Source organism: Vigna angularis, chromosome 6 (assembly GCF_016808095.1).
Source record: "Vigna angularis cultivar LongXiaoDou No.4 chromosome 6, ASM1680809v1, whole genome shotgun sequence".
NCBI lineage: Eukaryota > Viridiplantae > Streptophyta > Magnoliopsida > Fabales > Fabaceae > Vigna > Vigna angularis.
The window spans coordinates 6218510-6241171 of record NC_068975.1 but is presented as its reverse complement, the minus strand read 5'-3'; the positions used below and the strand labels follow the sequence as shown (position 1 = coordinate 6241171).

The 22662-nt window shown below is 36.4% G+C and overlaps 1 protein-coding gene across 1 annotated transcript; it reads right to left on the bottom strand.

Moving 5' to 3' along the window:
- Positions 1 to 20299: 20299 nt before the first annotated feature.
- LOC108341325 (transcription factor bHLH91) lies at positions 20300 to 22197 on the bottom strand. Its single transcript, XM_017579026.1, has 2 exons — positions 21519 to 22197; positions 20300 to 20499 (listed from the first exon to the last, which is right to left on the bottom strand). The coding sequence occupies exons 1-2, from the start codon at positions 22195 to 22197 to the stop codon at positions 20300 to 20302; spliced, it is 879 nt and encodes a 292-aa protein (XP_017434515.1).
- Positions 22198 to 22662: the final 465 nt, after the last annotated feature.

The window sequence follows — 22662 nt, the reverse complement described above, 5'->3', positions numbered from 1 at the left end:
TCCTCTCTTTTCTAGCTCGCCTTAAGCGCCCTTAATCAAGACCCCCCAGCTCCAATTCCTAATTTTCAAAATTTCACTTGTTTTCCACTTCACTCACACATCAACCCTCAGTCCAAATAATGCACAATAGAAACAAAACAAAACACATAAAGATAAAGATTTAGAAAATTGGGTTGCCTCCCAGGAAGCGCTTGTTTAACGTCACGAGCCTGACACAATAAAGCTCAAGTCCAATATTCTATGTTGGTGTTCCTCTTGCTTTCATCACACCAACTCATCAACATCTTCCTGTCCACCTTTTTTGCTCTTCTAGAATACAAAGCTTCAATCTCTATTACTCCATTCTCTTTAAACTCTTTCACAACCTACAACTTGTTCTTGAATTTAACCGGTGTGCCAAGTTTGAGTTGTTCATCCACCGAGTCATCTTGAACCATCTTCCCTTTCTCATCTTTTTCTTCTTCCTTAACCTGCAACAAGAAAAAAAATTTAATTTTGATGACCTGCTTAACAGCTTTAGGCCTAGTCACTGGTGCATCTTCATGTGCTGCTTTATGACTAGTCTTCTTTACTTGAATCTACTGCTAACATTGAAAACATTAAACATCACCTCCTCTTCTTGGTCTTTAAGCATTATTGTCCCATCATCCACATTGATGATTACCTTTGTCGTTTTCATGAATGGCCTTCCAAGAATAATTGGGATCTTCTCATCTTCCTCCATCTCCATCACCACAAAATCAACCAGGAATTCAAGTTTATCTATACAAACCACAAGATCTTCCACTAAACCATAGGGTTTCTTGGTGGATCCATCCGCCATTTGTAAAGTAACCTTTGTAGACTCAACTTCAAGACCACCAATACTTTCAAGCACCGATAAAGGCATCAAATTAAGGTTTGACCCTAAATCAATTAGCGCTTTCCCTATATTAACATTCCCAATGATGCAAGGAATAGTAAAACAACCTGGATATTCAACTTTCGAAGGAAGTGGTTTCTTCAAAATAACACTACAACATCAATAGTTTCCTCATCGAAATATCTCTTCTTTTTGAGGACTTGCTTCATATGCTTCACATACACAGGAATTTGCTGCAGTGCTTCGGTCAAGGGCATAGTAATCTCCAATTGCTTGAAAATCTCCTTAAAGCGCTCATATTGCTTCTCTTTATCAATTTTTTCACACTCCTTAAGGTAAGGAAGAATCTTTTCAATTTTTTTCTCTCCCCTCTTCTTTTCTTTTTCTTTTATCTCAACCTCACCTATTCTTTCTTCTTTTTCTTCTCTATTTTCTAACTCAACTTTTTCTTCACTCTCTTCCACTCTCTCATTACCTATACTCCCAAAATCTTTACATTCTTCTTTAGGGTTAACCTCAGTATTAGCCCCAAATTGATTTTCAGCTTGATCCTCCATCTTCTTGGCTAGTTGGCAAACTTGCATCTCCAAATTTCTTATAGCAGCTTCAGTACTCTTATGATCGGAGATAGTCACCTGCATAAACTGTTGAAGAGTTTCTTCAAGCTTTGAAGTTCTGTCAGTTAAAGCAAATATTTGTTGCCATTGTGATTGTTGTTACGGTGGTCTATTGAATTGTCCTGCTTGCCCAGATTATCCACTTTGACCTTGACCCATACTTGGATGAGGTTTCCACCCTTGGTTGAAATTACCCTAGCGGAATTGGAATTGATTTACCATATATACAAGATCTTCTTGGGCCTCCATTGGAATAGAACATTGACCATTGATATGATCACCACCATATAATAAATAGAGTTTCTATTGAACCTGTGAAACATTCTACAAATCCTTTGGTAATTGAGCTAGTGTCTTTGTCAAATTCTCCAATTGTTGAGTAATAATCTTATTTTGTGCAAGCAGAGCATAATGAGATTGTAACTGTAGGGCTCCCTTCTATTGAGGTGGAGCTTCTCTTTCACTATGCATCTCATTGTCATTGGTAGCCATGTTGTCAATTAATTCATAAGCTTCCTCTAGAGTCTTGCACTTGATATTGCCTCCAATTGAGGCATCTAGCATCAATTTGGTTTGTGACCCAAGACCTCCAAGGAAAAGAATGACTACCGTTTCTTCTTCAAATCCATATGTGGGTGTCTTCCTCATGAAACTCTTGTATCTATCCCACGCTTGACCTAACGTTTCTTCCATGCCTTGCCTGAAAGAAGAAATTTATTGTTCACCTTTGTTGACTTTTGGTTGTAGGAAGTATTTATTCAGAAATTTTGCAACCACGACTTCCCATTCAGTAAAGCTATCCTCCGGGAAACAAACTAAGCTTTATAGCGTCATCTGGCACACCATTGATCTTCACAGTATTGCAAATCTCATTGAATGTGGTGAGATGTTCACATGGACTCTCATGTGACATTCCATTGAATTGGTTGCTCTTTACCAATTGAAATAACGTTAACTTCACCTCCATGTTTGTAGCATTGACCCTCGGCCTTGCTATGTTGTTAAAATGATGAGGGCCAAATATTGTTGTGTAATATGCTAGAGTGCGTCTGCCATTATTTTCTCCAACCATCTCTTTACTGCTCTAGTGAGATCCTTGTGGTGTAGGTTGTAAAAGTGTCTCTGGAGAAGGGAATAATTTTCTAGACGTTCGAATCCTCCTTCTATTTGTACTCTCGTCCAATCCTTCAAAAAGAGGTTCATAGTTTTTCTTGCTTCTAGTCCGAATTGTACCTTGCATACACAAGAAAACAAAACCCTAGAAAGCAATTGTTAGCACAAAACCAAAACAAAAACAAAATAAAAAATCAAGTCAAAGCTAATCAATAATCACACAAATAGAATAGTTAAACCACGAGTCCCCGACAACGACGCCAAAAACTTGTTAAGACTCCGTCAAGTGTACCGAATTGTATCAAGTAATATAATTGGTAAGACCAAGTATCGTTTGCCTAGAGACTCACGACCTAAACAATCATGTGATTTCTTGATTAATTAAGACAAAAGAACCAAGTCATTTGGTTTATAATGCAGAAAATAAACATGAATGCAAGTGTTGATCAATTGACAATAAGAATGCACAGGTGATTGGTTTGTAAAATATGGAATGATTATGTTGTTGGGGGTTTCGACGTATCCTATCCACTCTCATGTTAATGTTACTTTCTAATTTACTTTAAACTCGATGTCTTGGTGAAGAAAGCCTATCTTTAATTACTAGTTTCAATGTCTTGTCTCCCTAACAATTAGTTTTGCATTACGTACGCACAGAAGCTTAAAGGCAACCAACCCTCACATCCCCTATGTCTAGGCAATACTACTTTTGGTAGAGATTTCCCAGATCTAGATTTCCCCGTATGTATCTATATCGACAAAATCAATTATCATGCTATTAATGAGTTAAACAAAGCAAGCATAGAGTATAGAGGAAAAACCCTAAGAATTAACGAACGATGCATTTATAATATAAATCAATTTAATACACGAGAGTTTCAAAGGATTACATCATTTCCACAACAACAATTGAAGTTTAGTTGACCATAAACATGGTGAAACTAGATGAATAATGAAAAAGAATGAAAGATAAAACCCTAAATGTTGAAGATAGGAGCTTCCACATCCAAATCTGCCTCCGAGGGGTGAAAGAACGTGTTTCTACCCCTCTTCTATCAAAAGATATCATCCCTAGGACGTCCAAATCCTTAAATAGAGCAGAAAAATAACATAAAATGGGTCCAAGCCCACGAGACTGGCGCGCAGCGCCCCACTTAGGGCGCCCATGCGGTGTGTGGGTCAAAATTAACGCTCAAGGTCAGCTCGGTAGGCAAGCAGGCATGATGCACACTAGTGCAGAATTAGCCTTTAACGTCACCACGTAGAGGTCGGCCCACCAAATAACCAACGTAAATTATTGACTGGTAGCATTTTCGTAAATAAGTGGGCATTTAGACGTCTATTAGGAGGGCCCCCGACGTTTGTGTAAGATTACAGACGTCGGGGCCCCTCCTAACAGACGTCTAAATGCCTGACAAGTAGAGAAGTTAATTTTTTTCACCATTTAGACGTCTAATCCCGCCACCACCGATGTCAATAAAAAGACGTCGGCCCCCCTTTAATGGACGTCTACATGACTGACAAGGCAGATGAAAAGTCAACCTAAACGTCGGAGCCCCTCCTAACCGATGTCTCGATGCCCCGCGAATATTAATTTTTAAATCAGAACGATGTCATATTAGTGAGGGCCCGACGTCTATACTATTATAGACGTCGGACACCCTAGCACCCGACGTCTACAGTCAGTTATACTGCAAAACGCGAACCTACGAGGAGTTACGCTCACTGTTCATCGTCTTCCTCACGTTTTCTCTTTGAGCCATTGCATTTTCAGGTGCATTTTCTTTCTTTTAGACCGTTTAAATTTACTTTTACTCTGATTAAATTACTCTTTGATGAAATATCTTCCATTTGAACCGATTAAAATTCGTTTTCATTGTGTTTTGGTGCAATTTGTGGCGTGTGCTTGGGTTGCGTTTTTGACTCTTTTTGGCCTACGTTTTTGGGCATGCATTACTCCATTTCCCTCCATTGCTTGTTTAATCTTCTAAAAAGGTTAGCTAGTTTGTTGATAACTTTTTTTGTATACATGTTATTGGCTTTTGTGTATGCATGTTTTTGGCTTTTAGGTATGCATGTGTTGTTGGCTTTTGAATATGCATGTGATAGTTGTGTTATTATAATTGGCATGTTAGATTATAGGTATCAAATCATTGAGTGAGACTTAGTTCTTGTTTGAAATTTAACACAAACGATTAATCTTTTAATCGTTTGTATTAAATTTTGAATTGTCCGATTGGACAGTTTGGGAAAATTATTTTTCATAATTTGCTATAACATGTACGTTGGAGTTTATGGATAAGATTGATAAAATTTTTGTTAAGTATTTGTGTTGTTTTCCGGATGCGTATTTGATTGTGGTCATCCTTGACTACTCTCTTTTCGTGTATTTCGGAGACCAATGCGAAATGTTGCCGAAATCTTTTCAAATTTATGATATAGACTTCTTTGCATGTATCTTAGCAATTTATGAAAAATATTTTTTCTGAATGGGTAAGGCCTAACCTTGTGAGAGTTAAAAAACTGAAACTGATGAAGTATGTTACAAACATACTATGGATCGAAGCTTGATGAATGAACGTCGCATCAGTGAAGAATATGAGAAGGGTGTTTCGGAGTTCGTGTTGAACAAAATGTTAAGTCTGTGAACGAGACATATTTTTGTCCTTGTGTTTCTTGTCTTAATCAAATACGACAAGACTTAGGCAATGTACGTGACCATCTTTTCATGTTTGGCATAATGAGAACTTATACAGTTTGAACTTGGCATGGAGAAGTACTGAACCAGCCTACCACATCACGAAGAACGGATTATGTGAAAGAATGGATGACTGATCATTTAGAGGACATGATACGTGATGTCGGTGAAGATAATTTTGGAAGAGCTAATTTGTATGATTCTTTTATAAATGATTTAGAGCAACCGTTGTTCCCAGGATGCTCGAACTTTACACGTCTATCTACAACTTTGAAGTTGTTTAGTTTTAAAGCAAGGAATAGATGAACCGATAAAAGTTTCACAAAGTTGTTGGAGTTGTTGAAGGAAATGCTTCTAGAAAATAATACTCAAACTATTCGTAATTACAAGGCAAAAGTTTTTTGTGTCCAATGGGTCTTGAATATCAAAAGATACATGCTTGTCCTAATGATTGTTTTTTGTACATAAAGGAGTTTTCTATGCTAAAGTATTGTCCAACATGTGGTTTATCCCGTTTTAGAAAGAAATCTGACAGAAACACTGCTAATGCTGGTAGTGATGGTGCACCTGCTAAGGTGATGTGGTATTTGCCTATAATACCTAGGTTCAAACATATGTTCTTTGTTAAAGAAGATGTAAAGAACCTTAAATGGCACATTGTCGGAAGAAAGTGCGATAATCTTCTTCGACACCGAGCTGATTCAACATAATGGAAGAAGATTGATGAAAAATTTCCAGAATTTGGTGCAGATCGAGGAAACTTAAGACTTGCACTTGCAACTGATGGTATGAATCCTTATGGGAACTTAAGTAGCAAACATAGTTAATGGCCAGTTATGTTGATGATATACAATCTTTCTCCTTCGTTGTGCATGAAGAGAAAATATATGATGTTATCCATGATGATATCGGGTCCTAAACAACCTGGAAATGACATTGATGTTTACTTGAAACCTTTAATTGATGATTTGAAATTATTGTGGGAAGAAGGGGTAGAAGTGTTTGACTCACATGTTGAAGAATATTTTTGTTTGTGTGCAATGTTGTTTTACACTATGAATGATTTTCCAGCGTATGGAAAATTGAGCGGTTATAGTGTTAAAGGTCATTTTGCATGTCCCATTTGTGAAGAAAACACTAGTTACCTTCAATTGAAGCATGGTCAAAAGACGGTATATACAAGACATCGGAAATTCCTTCCTCGTAATAGATTGAAACAAGCATTTAATGGAAGTGTTGAGGATGAGGTTGTGTCTAGACCCCAGAATGGTGCAGAAGTGTACAACGAAGTGAAAAACATTAACATTATGTTCAGAAAACATCATAAAAGTACCTTTACAAAAAACATTTGGAAGAAACGATCAATATTTTTTAATCATCCATACTAGTGTAAACTTGATGTTAGACATTGTATTGATGTGATGCACGTTGAAAAAAATATTTGTGACAGTGTCATCAGAACTTTATAAACGTGAAAGGGAAGAGTAAATACGGAATAAAAGCACGACAAGATTTGACTGACATGGGAATCCGATCTGAGTTTCATCCACAGATATTAGGAAGACGCACCTATCTTCCCCTAGCCTGTCACCCTCTTTCTAAAAAAGAAAAACAAGGTTTTTGTAACTCTTTAAGAAGTGTGAAGGTTCCTGATAACAGTTGAAAAACTATTATTTTCATGCTTAAAATTGACACAAAAAGCAACCTTTACACTTAGAAACTAGCTTGAAATCATGCTTTTATCCATATTTTCAGAAATAAGAGAGCTGGACAGGTTTATGCTTGATTTCAGTGTTTTTGTGCAGGTTTTAGGTGAATTTAGTGAAAAAAGTGAAGAAGGAGAGAGATGGAATCAGAAAAGTCAACCAAAAACCAGAAAAGTCAACTAGTCAACCATAATACGAAAAAAGTCAACCAGACGAGTTTTGGGCCAGTTTTATGCGATTTTATGATCTGTTTGGGCCTGGACCCGTTTTCTATTATTTTTATGTCCTATTTAAAGACCTAGATGTCTTAGGGTTGGTATCTTTGGCAAAAACGAAACAAACACTCTCTCTTCCACCCCTTTGAAGGAGGATCTTGGATGCTCAGGCTACCTCTTCACCTCTCTAGGGTTTTATCCTTCATTCTTTCATTATTGTTCATCTAGGTTCACCATGAATATGGTGAACTAAACCTTGTATGTTTGTTGGGGAATCAATGTAATCTTTTGAAGCTCTCACATATGGAATTTGTGCTTGCATCTTAATCTAAGATTTATGCTTTCTTTCATCATTAGTTAGGGTTTTTCTTCTTTGCTTAATGCTTGCTTTGTTTAACTCATTCAATGCATGATTATTGATTTTGTCGATACGGGAACGTACGGGGAAGTCTAGATCCGGGGAATCTCTCCCAATATTATATTGGTTGTCGTTAAGCTCCTGCACTTGATGAACTAATTATTTGGAATGCTAGGAATTGTATGAACTCGTAATTAGGGAGAAGCCTTCTTGAAAGGTACTTTAGAGAGTGGCATTAACAATGATGATTTGAATGTTGAATTCCTAAAATATATGAGAGTGGATAAGATGAAATTGACCCCCAACAACATATTCATATATATATTTCATTGAAAGTGCTTGTCTTTTGCTTTTGCCATTGATCAAAAACTCATGCATACATGTTTATTTTCTGTCTTGCATATTAAACTCCAAATATTTCGTTCTTAAGTCTTAGCTAATCAACGAACCACACAACTAAACTAGGCCGTGAGTCCTTTGGGAGAACGATACTTGGTCTTACCGAGTTTATTACGTGAAACGATTCGGTCATACTTGCCGATTGTAAAACAAGTTTGTGACATCATATTTTGGCGATCATAAATTTGTCCATCAAGTTTTTGGCGCCGTTGTCGGGGACTCGTGGTTTAACTGGTTAATTTGTGTGATTATTGATTATCTTTGACTTTAATTTTGAATTTCTGTTTTTATTTTCTGTTTTTATTTTTTCGGTTTTTATTTTATCTTATTTGATTTTATTTTATTTTATTTTATTAGATTAGATTTTATTTGATTTGATTAGATTAGATTTGATTTGATTTGATTTGATTAGATTAGATTAGATTAGATTTTATTTTATTTTATCTTATTAGATGAGATTAGATTTTATTTTATTTTATTTTATTTTATTCTATCTTATTTTATTTTATCTTCTGAATCTTTTATCTTCTGAATATATATTTTCTCCTATATCTTTTTGTGCTAACAAATATTTTCTAGAGTTTTGTGTCTAATGTTTGCAGGATGCAATTCGAACAAGAATTTAATAGGCACTCAATTCTACTAAGGTAATTTCAATCACTGGTGGGATCTCACTCAAGCATGGATAATGATCAATTTTGGCAAGCTGTCGAACAATTTAAGAATCTACCACCACAACAAAGGCAGAAAAAACCCTCTCTATCGGGAAGAAAGATAACGTTGGAGGAGGCAGTTCAACAGTACATACAGATACCTAATTGTCATCATAAAACCACTCAAGCTGCCGAAGAATTTGATAGGCCGCCACCACAACAATGGCAGTAACAACCCTCTCCATCAGTAAATTTGGATGACACCCTTCAACAATTTCTGAAAAATTCCGACTCTACTCAGAAAAGCATTGAAGAATCATGTAAAAGGATGGAGATGCACCTTCATTTCATTAGTCAAAAATTGAATGTTAAGGTTAATACTGAAGTTAACCTTAAGGAGGAAGGTCAAGCCATTGTCATTGAAAGTGACAAGATTTTTGCTGAGAAAAAAATAGAGAGAGATGAGGAAAAGATAGAGAGAGAAGAAAAAGAAGAGTTGAGTGAGAAAGATAAAGATGATGAAAAAGAAAAAGAAGTGGTTGAGAGAGAAGAGAGGAAGAAAATTTGTGTGAAAATAAAGAAGTTGAAAAGAAAAAGAGAAGGGAAGAAAAAAATAAGAGAAAAGAAAAAGAGAAAATTTGGGGAGAGGAAGCATAAGAAAAAGAAGATGAGAGGAAAGAAGAAGGAATCATATGAAAAATCCCATCCTCATCTAAAGAAGAATCATAGGAAGGAAAAGAAATTTAAGTGCTCTATGGAAATCTTCAAGAAATTGGAGATTAAAGTTCCTATGATTGAGACACTGCAACAGGTTCCTGGTTTGATCAAATTTCTGAAGAAGTTCAGTAGAAAGAAGAAAAAGAAGAAAGAACTTGAGCTTTACTGGGTCAAGCTAACGACGTTAAAAGAGCGCTTGCTGGGAGGCAACCCAATGGATTTAAAAACTTTTGATTTGGTTTTGTAACTTTTAATTTGTGAACATTATTTTGTAAATATTTTGTTGGATACAGCATCTACTGAAGGATGCTAGGTGGTTAAGTATCTACTGAAGGATACTAAGTTTGTAACACCTACTGATGGGCGTTGGTGAGAAAATTTTGCACCTACTGATGGGTGCTGGTAAGTCTGTAGCACCTACTGATGGGTGTTGGTAAGTTTGAAACACCTACTGATGGGTGTTGGTGAACTTTGGGTCAGGCTCGTGACGTTAAACAAGCGCTACCTGGGAGGCAACCCAGTTGATTGATTGTTTTTGTTTGTTTCATTTTAGTTGCATAATAGGGTTTGCATAAGTATTCTAAACATTGAATTGCAGGGAACCAGTGAGGGGCATGTCTAGGAGGAACTTAGGTTAAGCAAAGAAGGAGAAGAGCACATCACGAAAGTGCCGCTGAGCGGCAACTTACCACTGAGCGGTACTCTCGCAGATGGGCTTTAGTTCCCCTTAGCGGGACCCGAGCCCATTAGGGTATTTTTATACCCTAAGTTGCGCATTTGCTCATACTTTCAGACTTTTCTCTGCACACACACTCCTACATACCTTTTCAAAGGTTCTCTACAACTTTTCCCTCATCCCTCTTTAGAAAATCTCCCTTCCACTCACTTGCTCACTAGTTTTCCATCTAAGTTTGGGGTTGGGAGAGAGCATCATTGAAGGGGCTGATTTCTTCATTGTGGTTTACTAATGCTTAACAATGTATCTTTTGGTTTTGTGAATTATGTTTGATGCAGGGATGGCCTCCTCATCGGGAAAAAAGAATCAAGACTATAAGATCCAAGAAGAAGGAAGATACAGAGGACAGCTTAGATTGATGAGGAGCTGACATTTACTGATGAATGCTATCATATGCTTATGCTTTTGTTGGTTTAAGTTTTCTGAACTTATTTGTTTTTGTTTTTAGGTTAGGGTTTGATGTACTCTATTGGAAACCTGGTTTCTTGTGATGGTTTGCTATTAACTGTGATTTTGTGATAAGTAATGCTTGATGATGATTATTGATTGATTGATGTTGAGATGATGTGCACATTAAAATGCTTATACAGGTGATTCACAAGCTTTGTGAACAAATGCATGATATTATGATTGTGGTTGTGAAATTAAGCAGGATGTGTATGTCAAATGTGAATGAGCTTATATGTGAGGTTTTGAGCTTCAGAGTTGTTATTGTTAAATGCCATTACTTTGAAAGCATGAATGACTTTGCCCAGGTTTTCTATGATTGAATCAATTGCTGGTTTTGCATCATATGATCAAGGCCGTTTGTTGGAACCCTTTTTATTGGCCAAATTCATAAAGTTAGCCCACTAAAAGAGAACACTTTGTGTTCTATCCTTTGAACCCTTAGCCTTGAACATACACTGAAAACCTTTGATTGAAAATCTTTACCTTGAGTTAAGTAGAAGATCTTGTGTGGTATTGTTAAATGTTCAAGTTTGGGGTTGTTGGGAAAACATGAAAAAGGAAAAGCATTGAGCTAAGAGCTAAAAAAGTAAGAATATGCAAAGAAAAAGAAAAAGAAAAGAAAAGAAAAAGAAGCAAAGCTCAATGCAAATGCAAAGGCAAGTTGGGAAGAATAAGAATAATTGTGTTGTTATGACTCTCTCAACTCAAGGATTTTGTGATCCAGAAAAACCAATTCTCTTGTTAGCCAAGCCACATTATAAGCCATTGAAAAGGCCTTGTGATGATGCATGCTTGTGAATGTTTTTGATTGTGGTAAAATGAAAGGCAAAGTTGATTCATGTGACATTGTGATAGTGGAGTGAATGAGTGATTACCTCTTATACACTTGTGTGTTGAGTGTAACACTTTACCTAGTGAGGAAATATTCCATAAGCACATGAACATCCATGCTTAATTGATTGATCATTCATGAAAAATAGCATTTGTTGGGTATTAAGTGATTTTGTGAACACCAAAGCATGTGCACATCTTAATTGAACTCTTGGTCATAAGTTGATTGAAGTTTTTTACTTATCTTGAAAAAGAGGATTTTTGAATGAGTGAACCATCATATGAATTGGTTGAAGATTGAGTTACATCTTGTTTGCTTGAGGACAAGCAAAGTTCTAAGTTTGGGGTTGTGATAACAGTTGAAAAACTGTTATTTTCATGCTTAAAATTGACACAAAAAGCAACCTTTACACTTAGAAACTAGCTTGAAATCATGCTTTTATCCATATTTTCATAAATAAGAGAGCTGGACAGGTTAATGCTTGATTTCAGTGTTTTTGTGCAAGTTTTAAGGTGAATTTAGTGAAAGAAGTGAAGAAGGAGAGAGATGGAATCAGAAAAGTCAACCAGAAACCAGAAAAGTCAACCAGTCAACCAGAAAAGACAACCAGTCAACCAGAATACGAAAAAAGTCAACCAGACGAGTTTTGGGCCAGTTTTATGCGATTTTATGATCTGTTTGGGCCTGGACCCGTTTTCTATTATTTTTATGTCCTATTTAAAGACCTAGATGTCTTAGGGTTGGTATCTTTGGCAAAAACGAAACAAACACTCTCTCTTCCACCCCTTTGAAGGAGGATCTTGGATGCTCAGGCTACCTCTTCACCTTTCTAGGGTTTTATCCTTCATTCTTTCATTATTGTTCATCTAGGTTCACCATGAATATGGTGAACTAAACCTTGTATGTTTGTTGGGGAATCAATGTAATCTTTTGAAGCTCTCATATATGGAATTTGTGCTTGAATCTTAATCTAAGATTTATGCTTTCTTTCATCATTAGTTAGGGTTTTTCCTCTTTGCTTAATGCTTGCTTTGTTTAACTCATTCAATGCATGATTATTGATTTTGTCGATACGGGAACGTACGGGGAAGTCTAGATCCGGGGAATCTCTCCCAATATTATATTGGTTGTCGTTAAGCTCCTGCACTTGATGAACTAATTATTAGGAATGCTAGGAATTGTATGAACTCGTAATTAGGGAGAAGCCTTCTTGAAAGGTACTTTAGAGAGTGACATTAACAATGATGATTTGAATGTTGAATTCCTAAAATATATGAGAGTGGATAAGATGAAATTGACCCCCAACAACATATTCATATATATATTTCATTGAAAGTGCTTGTCTTTTGCTTTTGCCATTGATCAAAAACTCATGCATACATGTTTATTTTCTGTCTTGCATATTAAACTCCAAATATTTCGTTCTTAAGTCTTAGCTAATCAATGAACCACACAACTAAACTAGGCTGTGAGTCCTTTTGGGAGAACGATACTTGGTCTTACCGAGTTTATTACTTGAAACGATTCGGTCATACTTGCCGATTGTAAAACAAGTTTGTGACATCATATTTTGGTGATCATAAATTTGTCCATCAGTTCCACAAGGTTATTCTTCAAATATTAGTAACCTTGTTTCTATGCGAGAGTTAAAGTTAGTTGGTTTAAAGTCTCATGATTGTCATATATTGATGCAACAATTGTTACCAGTTGTTATTCGAGGCATATTACCTACTTCTCTTAGGGGTATTCTGACACGTTTGAGTTTGTTCTTTAATTCCATTTGCAAGAAAGTTGTTGACCCTCGAGGTTTAGATCAATTGGGAAAATGAAGGAATAAGACTACTATGTGAATTGGAGATGTATTTTCCACTTTCTTTTTTTCATATCATGGTTCATTTGATTGTTCATCTAGTCAAAGATACATGAAGAAATTAAAGGGATATGTCAAGAATCAATATTGACCAGAAGCTTCAATCATAGAGCGATACGTTACAGAAGAAGCCATTGAATTTTGTTCAAGTTATATGCCAAGTTGTGAACCAGTGGGTCTTCCCAAGAGTAGACATGAAGGAAAATGTGAAGGTAAGGGTGTTCGAGGTGTGAGAATTCAAAGTGTTAATAGAAAAGAAGTTGACCAAGCTCATTTGTACATCTTAAACAACATTGTTGATGTGATTCTTTACATTTCTAAACACGTTAATGAAATAAAGGCATCACACCCAAGTCTATTGAGGTTATCTCGTGGGTCGAACACAGATGTCATTACATATGGTGGGTACTAAATAAAGAATATTTATTTTTAGACAAAGGTAGAAGATGACAAAAGTAGAGTTCAAAATAGTGGGGTTACACTACAAGCTGAGGTTGTGCAATTTGCTAGCTCTAAAGACAAAAATCCAATCACAGCATCCAGGAGTTATTTTGGAATAATACAAGAAATATGGGAAGTTGATTATATAAATTTTAGAGTCCCAGTTTTCAAGTGTAAATGGGTTGATATAAATTCTGGTGTCATGACAGATGACTTTGGTTTCACATTGGTACACTTGAACAATATGAATTACACTGATGAACTATTTATCATGGTTAGTTAAGGGAGACAAATATTCTACGTAAATGATCCAACGAATAAAAAAGGGTCAGTGGTTTCAAAAGGAAAAAACATGCAAGGATACGATGATGAAAATTCTCTTGATATACTTGAGACAACATCTGTTGCATCAAGACCCATTGAAGACTCAATTGATGACGTTGCCAATGACATCCAGGCAATTCGTAGGGATCACAATCAAGGGATATGGGAGAAAACAATATCTTAATAGGTTGTGATATTTTTTGTAATGACTTTATATGTAGTTTCATCATATTTGAATTAGTACTAACCTTGTATATATTTTTCAAGTACGTCGACCTCAAGATCAGGACAAACCAGACGTGCTCGAGGCATCACACTATTGCCAGATGTGACATCCAGACGCGTTGATGGGCAGAGGAGAATGTAGACATTGACCCCAGATCAGGTGTTCCATCAAGGACAAATGCTGATAGGTTTAAGAGTTATCTGGGCAAGTTAGCAAAAAGTCATGTCTCTATCCTTCACGCATCTTGGGATGACGTCCCAGAGGTCGAGAAGAACCTCTTATGGCATGATATTCAGGTATGTTTACTTAAAAGAAATTTGATATACTTATTTCTTTTATCTTATTATTAAGTTATTCAGGTATGTCATTAACAAGTTTTTTTTTCTTTTAAACAACAACATTATGATATTCCAAACACTGGAAAGATTAGAAAGAAAGTGTTATCGCATATAGCGATCAGATGGAGGGATTTCAAGACAAGGATGACACGTCTATATGTCTTTGGAGACAAACAACATGAAAATCCATGTCAGCATTATCCCTTCACAGAGGAGGAGTGGATGTAGTTTCGTGCATCTAGAGAGTTTGAAGAATGGAAGGTATGTTTCTTAACATCTACAATGTCTTTCATGGATTTTTTATGATATTACACTTATCAATATACATGGTTTCACAGAGTAAAAGGTTAGCTGCCTAAGAAAGGCAAAGGCTAAACGATGCACCACACTTATTATCACGAGGTGGTTATGCAAAACTGAAGAAGAAAATTAGAAAGTCTCGAGCGAATGCCTTGGGGCTTGAGTCCCCGGACCTAGCACCTGCACCTGCTAGGTACGAGCTGTGGAAGGTTGCTTAGACTAAATCTAATGGGAACATGACATCTTCCTCAGCTGCTTTGATTTAACGAATAATTGTAAGTTCAAATTCTAAACATTGTTTGATTGTGTATTTATCATAGCATGTCTTCTAAGTAACGAAGTCTTTTTTATGTGCAGGATGAGTTGGTTGGGCAGCAGACTCAGGGAACATTTGTTGGCCAAGGTAGGGATGACATTTTAACAACGGCCATTGGAAAGCCCGAGCACCTAGGACGTGTACTTGGAGTTCCTAGGGCGATTGGTCTTCATGACTACTTTGGCCCTACACCGAAAAACACTCCATCAATGAGTCAGGAGGCACTGAGGCAGATGGATCTTCAGTGGGAGGAAAGACTCAACCAAATCATGAGATCAATGGAGCAATGATTCATGGAGCAGCTTTAAGAGCAAAAAGAAATACAAAGAGCGCTTGAAAAGAAGTTGCATTCCATGATGCAGGGCACCATGGGGCCCACTGAAGCTCCCACACTACCTCGTTTCACCACTAGAGGATAATGCTCTACTATAGAACCTACTAAGTATAGAGGTCAGTATGAGCTGTTGGTTGATGGGGATCCCCCACGCAATGTGGCTGTCGGACGAGTACTTGAGGGAGGACAGACTATTCATGTTGTATCCATATTACCCCACCACAAGCTTGTGACGATTGACGAGGTTGGGGATCCCCAAGCTCAGGTGCCTGTACCCACTCCAGAAATGCATTTCGTGCGAGAGGCCATAGGTACATTTATAGCCTGGCCTAGAGCATTGATCATGTCACACATGGCTACTACAAAGGTATAATATTTTTATTATTAGTATTTCTATGTTAAATTTAGAAATATTTATTGATAACTTTGAAATTCTTATCTTTAGTTCACACGTCCTTAAAAGCAGCCAATGCATGATACAATCATAGATGAAGATGATGAGATGGCTGAAGCGGAGGATGATCCTCTATCAAAGCTAATGACAAAATTACCCAGGTTGAAGAGAGCACCATTAGAAATATACTGGGATTTGAGAGTATTTGGTCTCCCCCATGTGCCAGTATATATCACATTGACTGATGCATTGGAGATCATTGAGGGAGACAGAATGTTGAATATTTCCATCATTCAACTATGGTGCATGTAAGATAGTTAATTTTGTCTTCCATATTAGTTTTATTTAGATTCCTAGTTTCTAACAACTTAACTTTATTGTTTTAGGTACATGGACACAATCATTGCAGACCAAGGTCGGTCTTCTTTGAACATTATTAGGTTTAGTTTAAGTTTATATTTTGATAGTTTTGGTATTGGATTGTCTTTTAGATTAAGTACAACTTTCTTTAGTTGAAACGCATATATAATATATATTATAATATAATGTTCTGGGACAATTTTCTAATTTTCACGTGTAGTTTTATTGTAAAACTAAATTAAGTTTTTAAAAGAAACACCCAGTAGACGTCTGTTAATGACATGTCTAACGTCTATACACGTCGGTTAGTGCAAAAACAGACATCCAATAGATGTCGGGTTACCCACATCCGATGTCTACGTAGATGTCTTGTATAGCCACATCCGACGTCTACATAGATGTCTGGTATAGCCACATTTGACGTCTACGTATGCATCTGGTATATCCTGTCCGACGTCTGATTAATGTCACCCACAAAGCCGTCAGATCGGGATCTGACGTTAAAAGCCCAAAATAACAGACGTCTAAAGCCCTTTCTGCACTAGTGTGCAACTTGATGGTGCTGTGCTGAGCGCCCCTAAAAAAGGCCCTAAGCCGCGAGCCAGGGCATCCTGCGTTGAGGGCTCCAGAAAAAGGGCAACCAAGCGTGAGACAGTGTACCCTAAAGTGGCGCTCAGCGCTGCTACGATCCTCCTTTCTAATGCTTTTCCAACTCCTCCTGAGCTCCAACTTCTTACTACTTCAACTCTTCTTCCAAATCATCCTAATTCCTGTTAAAACAAGGAAAACGAATCATGAAACCAATAATTTCAAAACTCTCTTATTCTCATAACTAAAGCAAAAGCATGATTTCAAGCTAGTTTCTAAACCATGCATTTCGTTTCTAGTTTCAAATTAACATTTTGTTTATGGGTTCATTTGAAGTTTGGTGTTGTTATGTTCTTTATTCATTTTAATTGTTTGGAGCTCATTGTCATGGAAGGGTGAATCCATTTGGTTGGTCATAGTGTCATTACTTTGCTTCCATGAGGTTTCTGGAATGTTATTGCAATTTGTTGCCTTGCCCTTGGATAAATTTCAATTTGTTTTTTCACTTGCAATTAGGACAAGCTTAGTGGTCGAATTAGTGTGTAATTTTTGCTAGTTAATTAATCTATGTGTGTAGAGTTGATTAGACATGTGCAATGTTGTTAGAATTGATGGACTTTGTTTCTCAACACAAAGAGGAGGGTGAATTGGTGTTTTATAAAAAAATGCACTTTTCATATATTTTTCACAAAATGTAGTGTTCTTTAAACTTTCTTGTGCAATAATCAAATGTGGGCAATGAAACAATACATGTATATGCAATGATAATGAAATTATAAAGAGATAAAGGACAGAAAAGCAAACTCAATTTTTATACTAGTTCGGCCTCAATGCCTACATCTAGTCACCCTCTCGATCAACCTTAAGTAGGAGAGTAATTCACTAGAATGATCAAAGTATTACAGCCAAGGCTTTACAAAGCAATTCTCAAATGTAAACACCTCACAAACTCTCAATCAAATATAGAACAACAACACCTTCCAACAAAGGACAACTTGTCCCTGTTGTAGCAACCCCTTTGGGATATCCCCCCTCAAAGTCAAGAGCACACCATTCTTCTTCCTGACGCTTACATACAGGGAAACAACAAATCCAAGATTGCAAGTCTTCTCTCCTGATCTATCAAGATACACCTTCAGTTGTGTGAAAATGATCAGTCAGTATAGTCCAATATTTTCCTTCTCAAGAATTCTTCAAGATGATCCAATTCTTCTCATTCTTGATTCTTGAAGTTTTCGATTAATCTATAAAACACTTCTCAGATGAAATCTATCAGATATGAAAATGTAAGTATTGTTTATCTCTTTATTTTCAAACAATGTGTCAATATATAGTTCATATCAGTCTTGACGCAAAACAATTTATTACAAAACTTACATAATCGGTTACATTAAACAAATGTAACAGAATTACAACAAACTCAACTCTTTAATTGAATATACAGTTACTGTAATTGATTCTCAATAAATGCTGGTCAAACACATTTAAAAATATGATCATTATGGCAGTTATTGACTAGCAAGAAAACAGTTTTCAAACAAAACAGACTTAATCGAATACACATTTGAAAACTTTTCTTTCTGAAAACACCTCACAGCACATTCGAAAAAGATATATGCAAACACATGAGTTTAATCGATATAGCAACTAATGTAATCAATTCAAAACTAGTTGTTTTGCCACAGTTCAAAACATAAGTTGTCTGATGACTTTAATTGATTTGAACAACAGTGTAATCAGTTTTGTCATACAAATATGCTTTTGTACATATGATACGCTATCAAATTAATTCTACTTTTCAAGGCAACTTCAGTATTGCCAAGTAGTATTCAAGAATGTAGATAGGGTTAAAGTAACCCTGAGTCGTCTCCCAACGAATACAGAATCGCCTTTCAATATTTGAATCTTATGAATGCAATGCAATGATAAAAGTGATGTTTGGAGAATGTTTAAAGAACAAATGAGAAACTTAAAAACAATTATAATGAAATAGGCTAATTCCACTGCTTTTCGAAGATAGATTAATCATCGGTTATCCATAGATAATTGTTCAATTGATTATTGTTTAAGTTTCAAATTAGTTAAAGTGCACTCTTAATTAATTTGAGGGCGATCATGCAATTAACCAAAGTAGATTCTCAATCAAATGCAAGACCTTTCTAGATTATTCACAATAAATTTAACCAAAGTACATTCTCAATCAAATTCTATTGTATTTAATCATGTCTATTCTTAAATCTCTTAACCAAGTTAAAAGCTAATAAATCAAAGCAAATTCTCAATTGATTATAGTTGAAATTATTACTAATCAATCAAAGTACATTCTCAATTGATAGTAAAAACCATTTAATCATATGAAAGTTCCTAAATTAAATCAAAGTAGATTCTCAATTATACCTAGAAACTCTAGAACTCATATAATCAATATGCATGTAGATTCAAACACGTTATGATGCAGAAATCTTTGCTTTTAATTTGATAAAGAGATGAAAGACATAGAGAGAAAACAACTTAAATCAATAATCAAAATAAACAATTGCATTAACTCAATCTAACCTCAGAATTCATAATGAAATTGCAGCAGAATATCCCTATATGCTTAGCTCTCCATGAATGGAGTTGAATACAAGATGAAAGAAAAGTGAGAGAAGAGGTGAATGAATTTTCCTTTCTGCTTTCCTTGGGTCTCTTTATATAGGACTTGATTGGGCTTGGATCCTGTATAGTTTGTTGATAAGATATATTTTTAGATTAAATAAAATATCTTTAAAAATATCAACTGAATTATCTATTTCATTAATGTCCTTCTTAAATTTCCAAAATTACAAGAAAGCCCCTAAGAGTTCCTCTAACTACAGTTTAACCCCAATTGAATTTTCCAAAATTGCAATAGAACCCCTTGGTTGACTAACTTGACTAGGATTGACGCACCAATGAGGATTTGCCATGTGGCAGCCCTCATTCTCATCCAAAAATTAGGTTTTCCAAATTGTTGAGGGTTTGCGCCGTGAATTGGAGAGTGGAGAACATCTTGCTCCTACACTACAGGAAAATCAATTAATATCGACGGTTAATTACCGAAGGCCTTTTGGCCTTCGGTAAATGTAATTTACCGAAGGCTTTTCCGAGGGCTTGTGTAACATCACTTTACCGAGGGCTTTTGGCCATCTGTAATGGACATGAGTGATTATCGAAGGCAAACGACCGTCGGTAAGTGAGTAACGTTCATCAAATTAGAAAGTCAGATATTTGGGAAGCATTTCGCGAAAACTCCGTTTTCCCCCCAATCTTCACATTCTCTGCCATAACTTCATCGATGAACTCAGTGGCTGGCTTGTGCAGACTGCTTCCCACCCTAAGCACAATCTGGATACGCTTCTTCTCCACTCCGAACTTATAGGTGAAGTGTCCCATTCTCCCATCTCATTTTGTGTTCCTATTACTGTTTTGGATTACGCATCAATGGTGTAACCTTTTTCCTTGTAGCGTTTTGCAGTGTTCTGAGCTGAGGAAGGTGGTGGGTGGCTGAGTTGAAGGCTACCATTGTCGACGGAGGATATTGGACGACGCGGCATGGACGAGGCGGCGTAACCAGGGCAGTGTCGCTGCGTGACAAGGTCTTCCACTACTGCTTCAGAGGCTATCGAAGGGGCTACCGTTGAGGTAAGTTGTTATTTTCATTGATGAACTATGAAAGCTAAGAAGCATTTCTTCTGACTTTGTTAAATGTATGGTCTGAATTATTTTGTGCAATATGATTTGGTATAGAAAAATTGTTCATAGTTGGCATTTTGATTGGTAATGCATTTTTTAGAATTAGGCATTTTAAAACTAAAGCAAGCTAATATGAGTAGATTATGAAAACTGAAAAGAGTTACTCACTGAGAGTAAAAAGGTACTGGTACACCTAAAAAGCCAATTTGATATAGCATAAGTACCGAAATACTCAAGATATCTCTGTCCCATAACTATAGAAGGTGTTATATTCTTGTCAAGGTTAATGTATAGACCTAAGGAAGGTAAGCATGTCCTACATGGACACTGATATCTCTGTCCTGTAGCTAATACCTATAACCTTATAAGTAAGTTGCACTGCATATAGTGCATTAAAACTTGATTTCAGTCACAACCTTTTTTTAGTCTCAGTTAATTAAAATGTAGATCAATCAAAACAAGGATTGATGGTAGACATATTCTCCATCCTTGATGGAGGACTTATTCTCTCTTAAAAATAGTATATTCAGGATATCCTCCATTGAGCAAAGATGGATAATTCTAAGCCTGAACCCAGTCGTATGATTTGAGGTTTAAAGCTCACTACCAAAGGTTTTTAAATCTGTTTTTGAACCTTCTTTTTCTAAATCTAATATTGGATCTTTACAATATATTATTACCAAACGAATATTATCGTTTTCAATTAACAATACAGAACAAAATCAAACACTGAGTTCTACTTTCTTTATACCCAAAGACATTAGCTTTAATCACTGCTGGGTATAAAAATAAGATATTTTTCTGAAAGTTGACATTTTCTTTACGTTTAAAACAACCTTTCCTAGGAAAAAGACATTTTAAACAATTGAAGAGTTACTGTGAAATAGAAAAAGCAGGAAAGAAAAATGTCTATAATTTGACAGAATGTCAACAGTATAATTTACTCAAAAATGTTACCTTGGAGGGTTTTGGGATGAGTTGTTTCAAAGCATAAAATTTCTACTGAAATCCACTGTCCTTTTTGTCTCTCAGTAATGGTACTGGTAAAGTGGTTGGTTCTTTTCCCCCCTCTCTTTTTCCCCACATCTTGAGTGAACTCCACCAACCCATTTCCAAAATCTTGGTTGGCAATTCCACTGCATTGTATGACACCCCCTCCTCCAAAGGCAAAATCATTTCCAACAACTGGGGGAGGTGCTTGCAGGTGCAAGAAAGGGTCATAGGAAACAGATGACACGTTTCTTCTGTGTGCTGTTCCCATAGGGCCAGAGAGTTTCAGAACATTGGTGCTTGGGTTTTCAAAGGACATTGGCAAGTGCAAAAGGCTGAGGAGATCTGGTGTTGGTGTGGAATAAGGAAATTGGTGATGATGGTGACCCCTCTCAAGTACGGAGGAGTGAGTGGGGAAACAATAAAGCTCCTCACATGAACCATGGTTGTTCAGCACTTGCACAAACTGGGGGTTGAAGTTATTAACTTGATTGTATAAGTTTTGTTGAGGGTGTGCAATGATTTCCATAGCAACAGCAGAAGCATCTTCTCCACTAGAAGATGTGTAGGCTAAGTTTTCCATCCCAAGGGTGTTTTGGGGCTGCATGCTAGTCAGAGACATAACTGCCTCTGATTTTGAAACCATCTAGGAAAAACAGTCTTCTGCCACCATCCCATTCAGATCAAACCAACAACTTTCTTCGTACATGTTTGGACCCCCACTGATTTTGATGTTTGCCTCTACAAAGAAAAGGTCTAATTAATATAACATAGGAACTAATGCAGCTTATAGAAAACAAAAGGGTCAATAAATTACTGATTTGTAATCTTCCAAATGTTTCACAAAATTTCATACAATTGATAGAAGTTTTTCTATAAGAGTGGCTGTGTGGGAGAGGTGTAATTCTCTTGGTGGTTTTGAGGTTACACAGACTGTGAAGGCTTTTTCAAGTGTACTGAGCAGATACCATACATGGAATGGTGTGAGTGAGCCAAATGACCATAAGGGGTGTCATTCTGTTACTTGTTTTGCAGATTCCCGTGATGTGGACCCCACCAAGTTATCTCCTCCTTATTGTTTCAGATGGAGACAGCACCAGCGTGCATATGT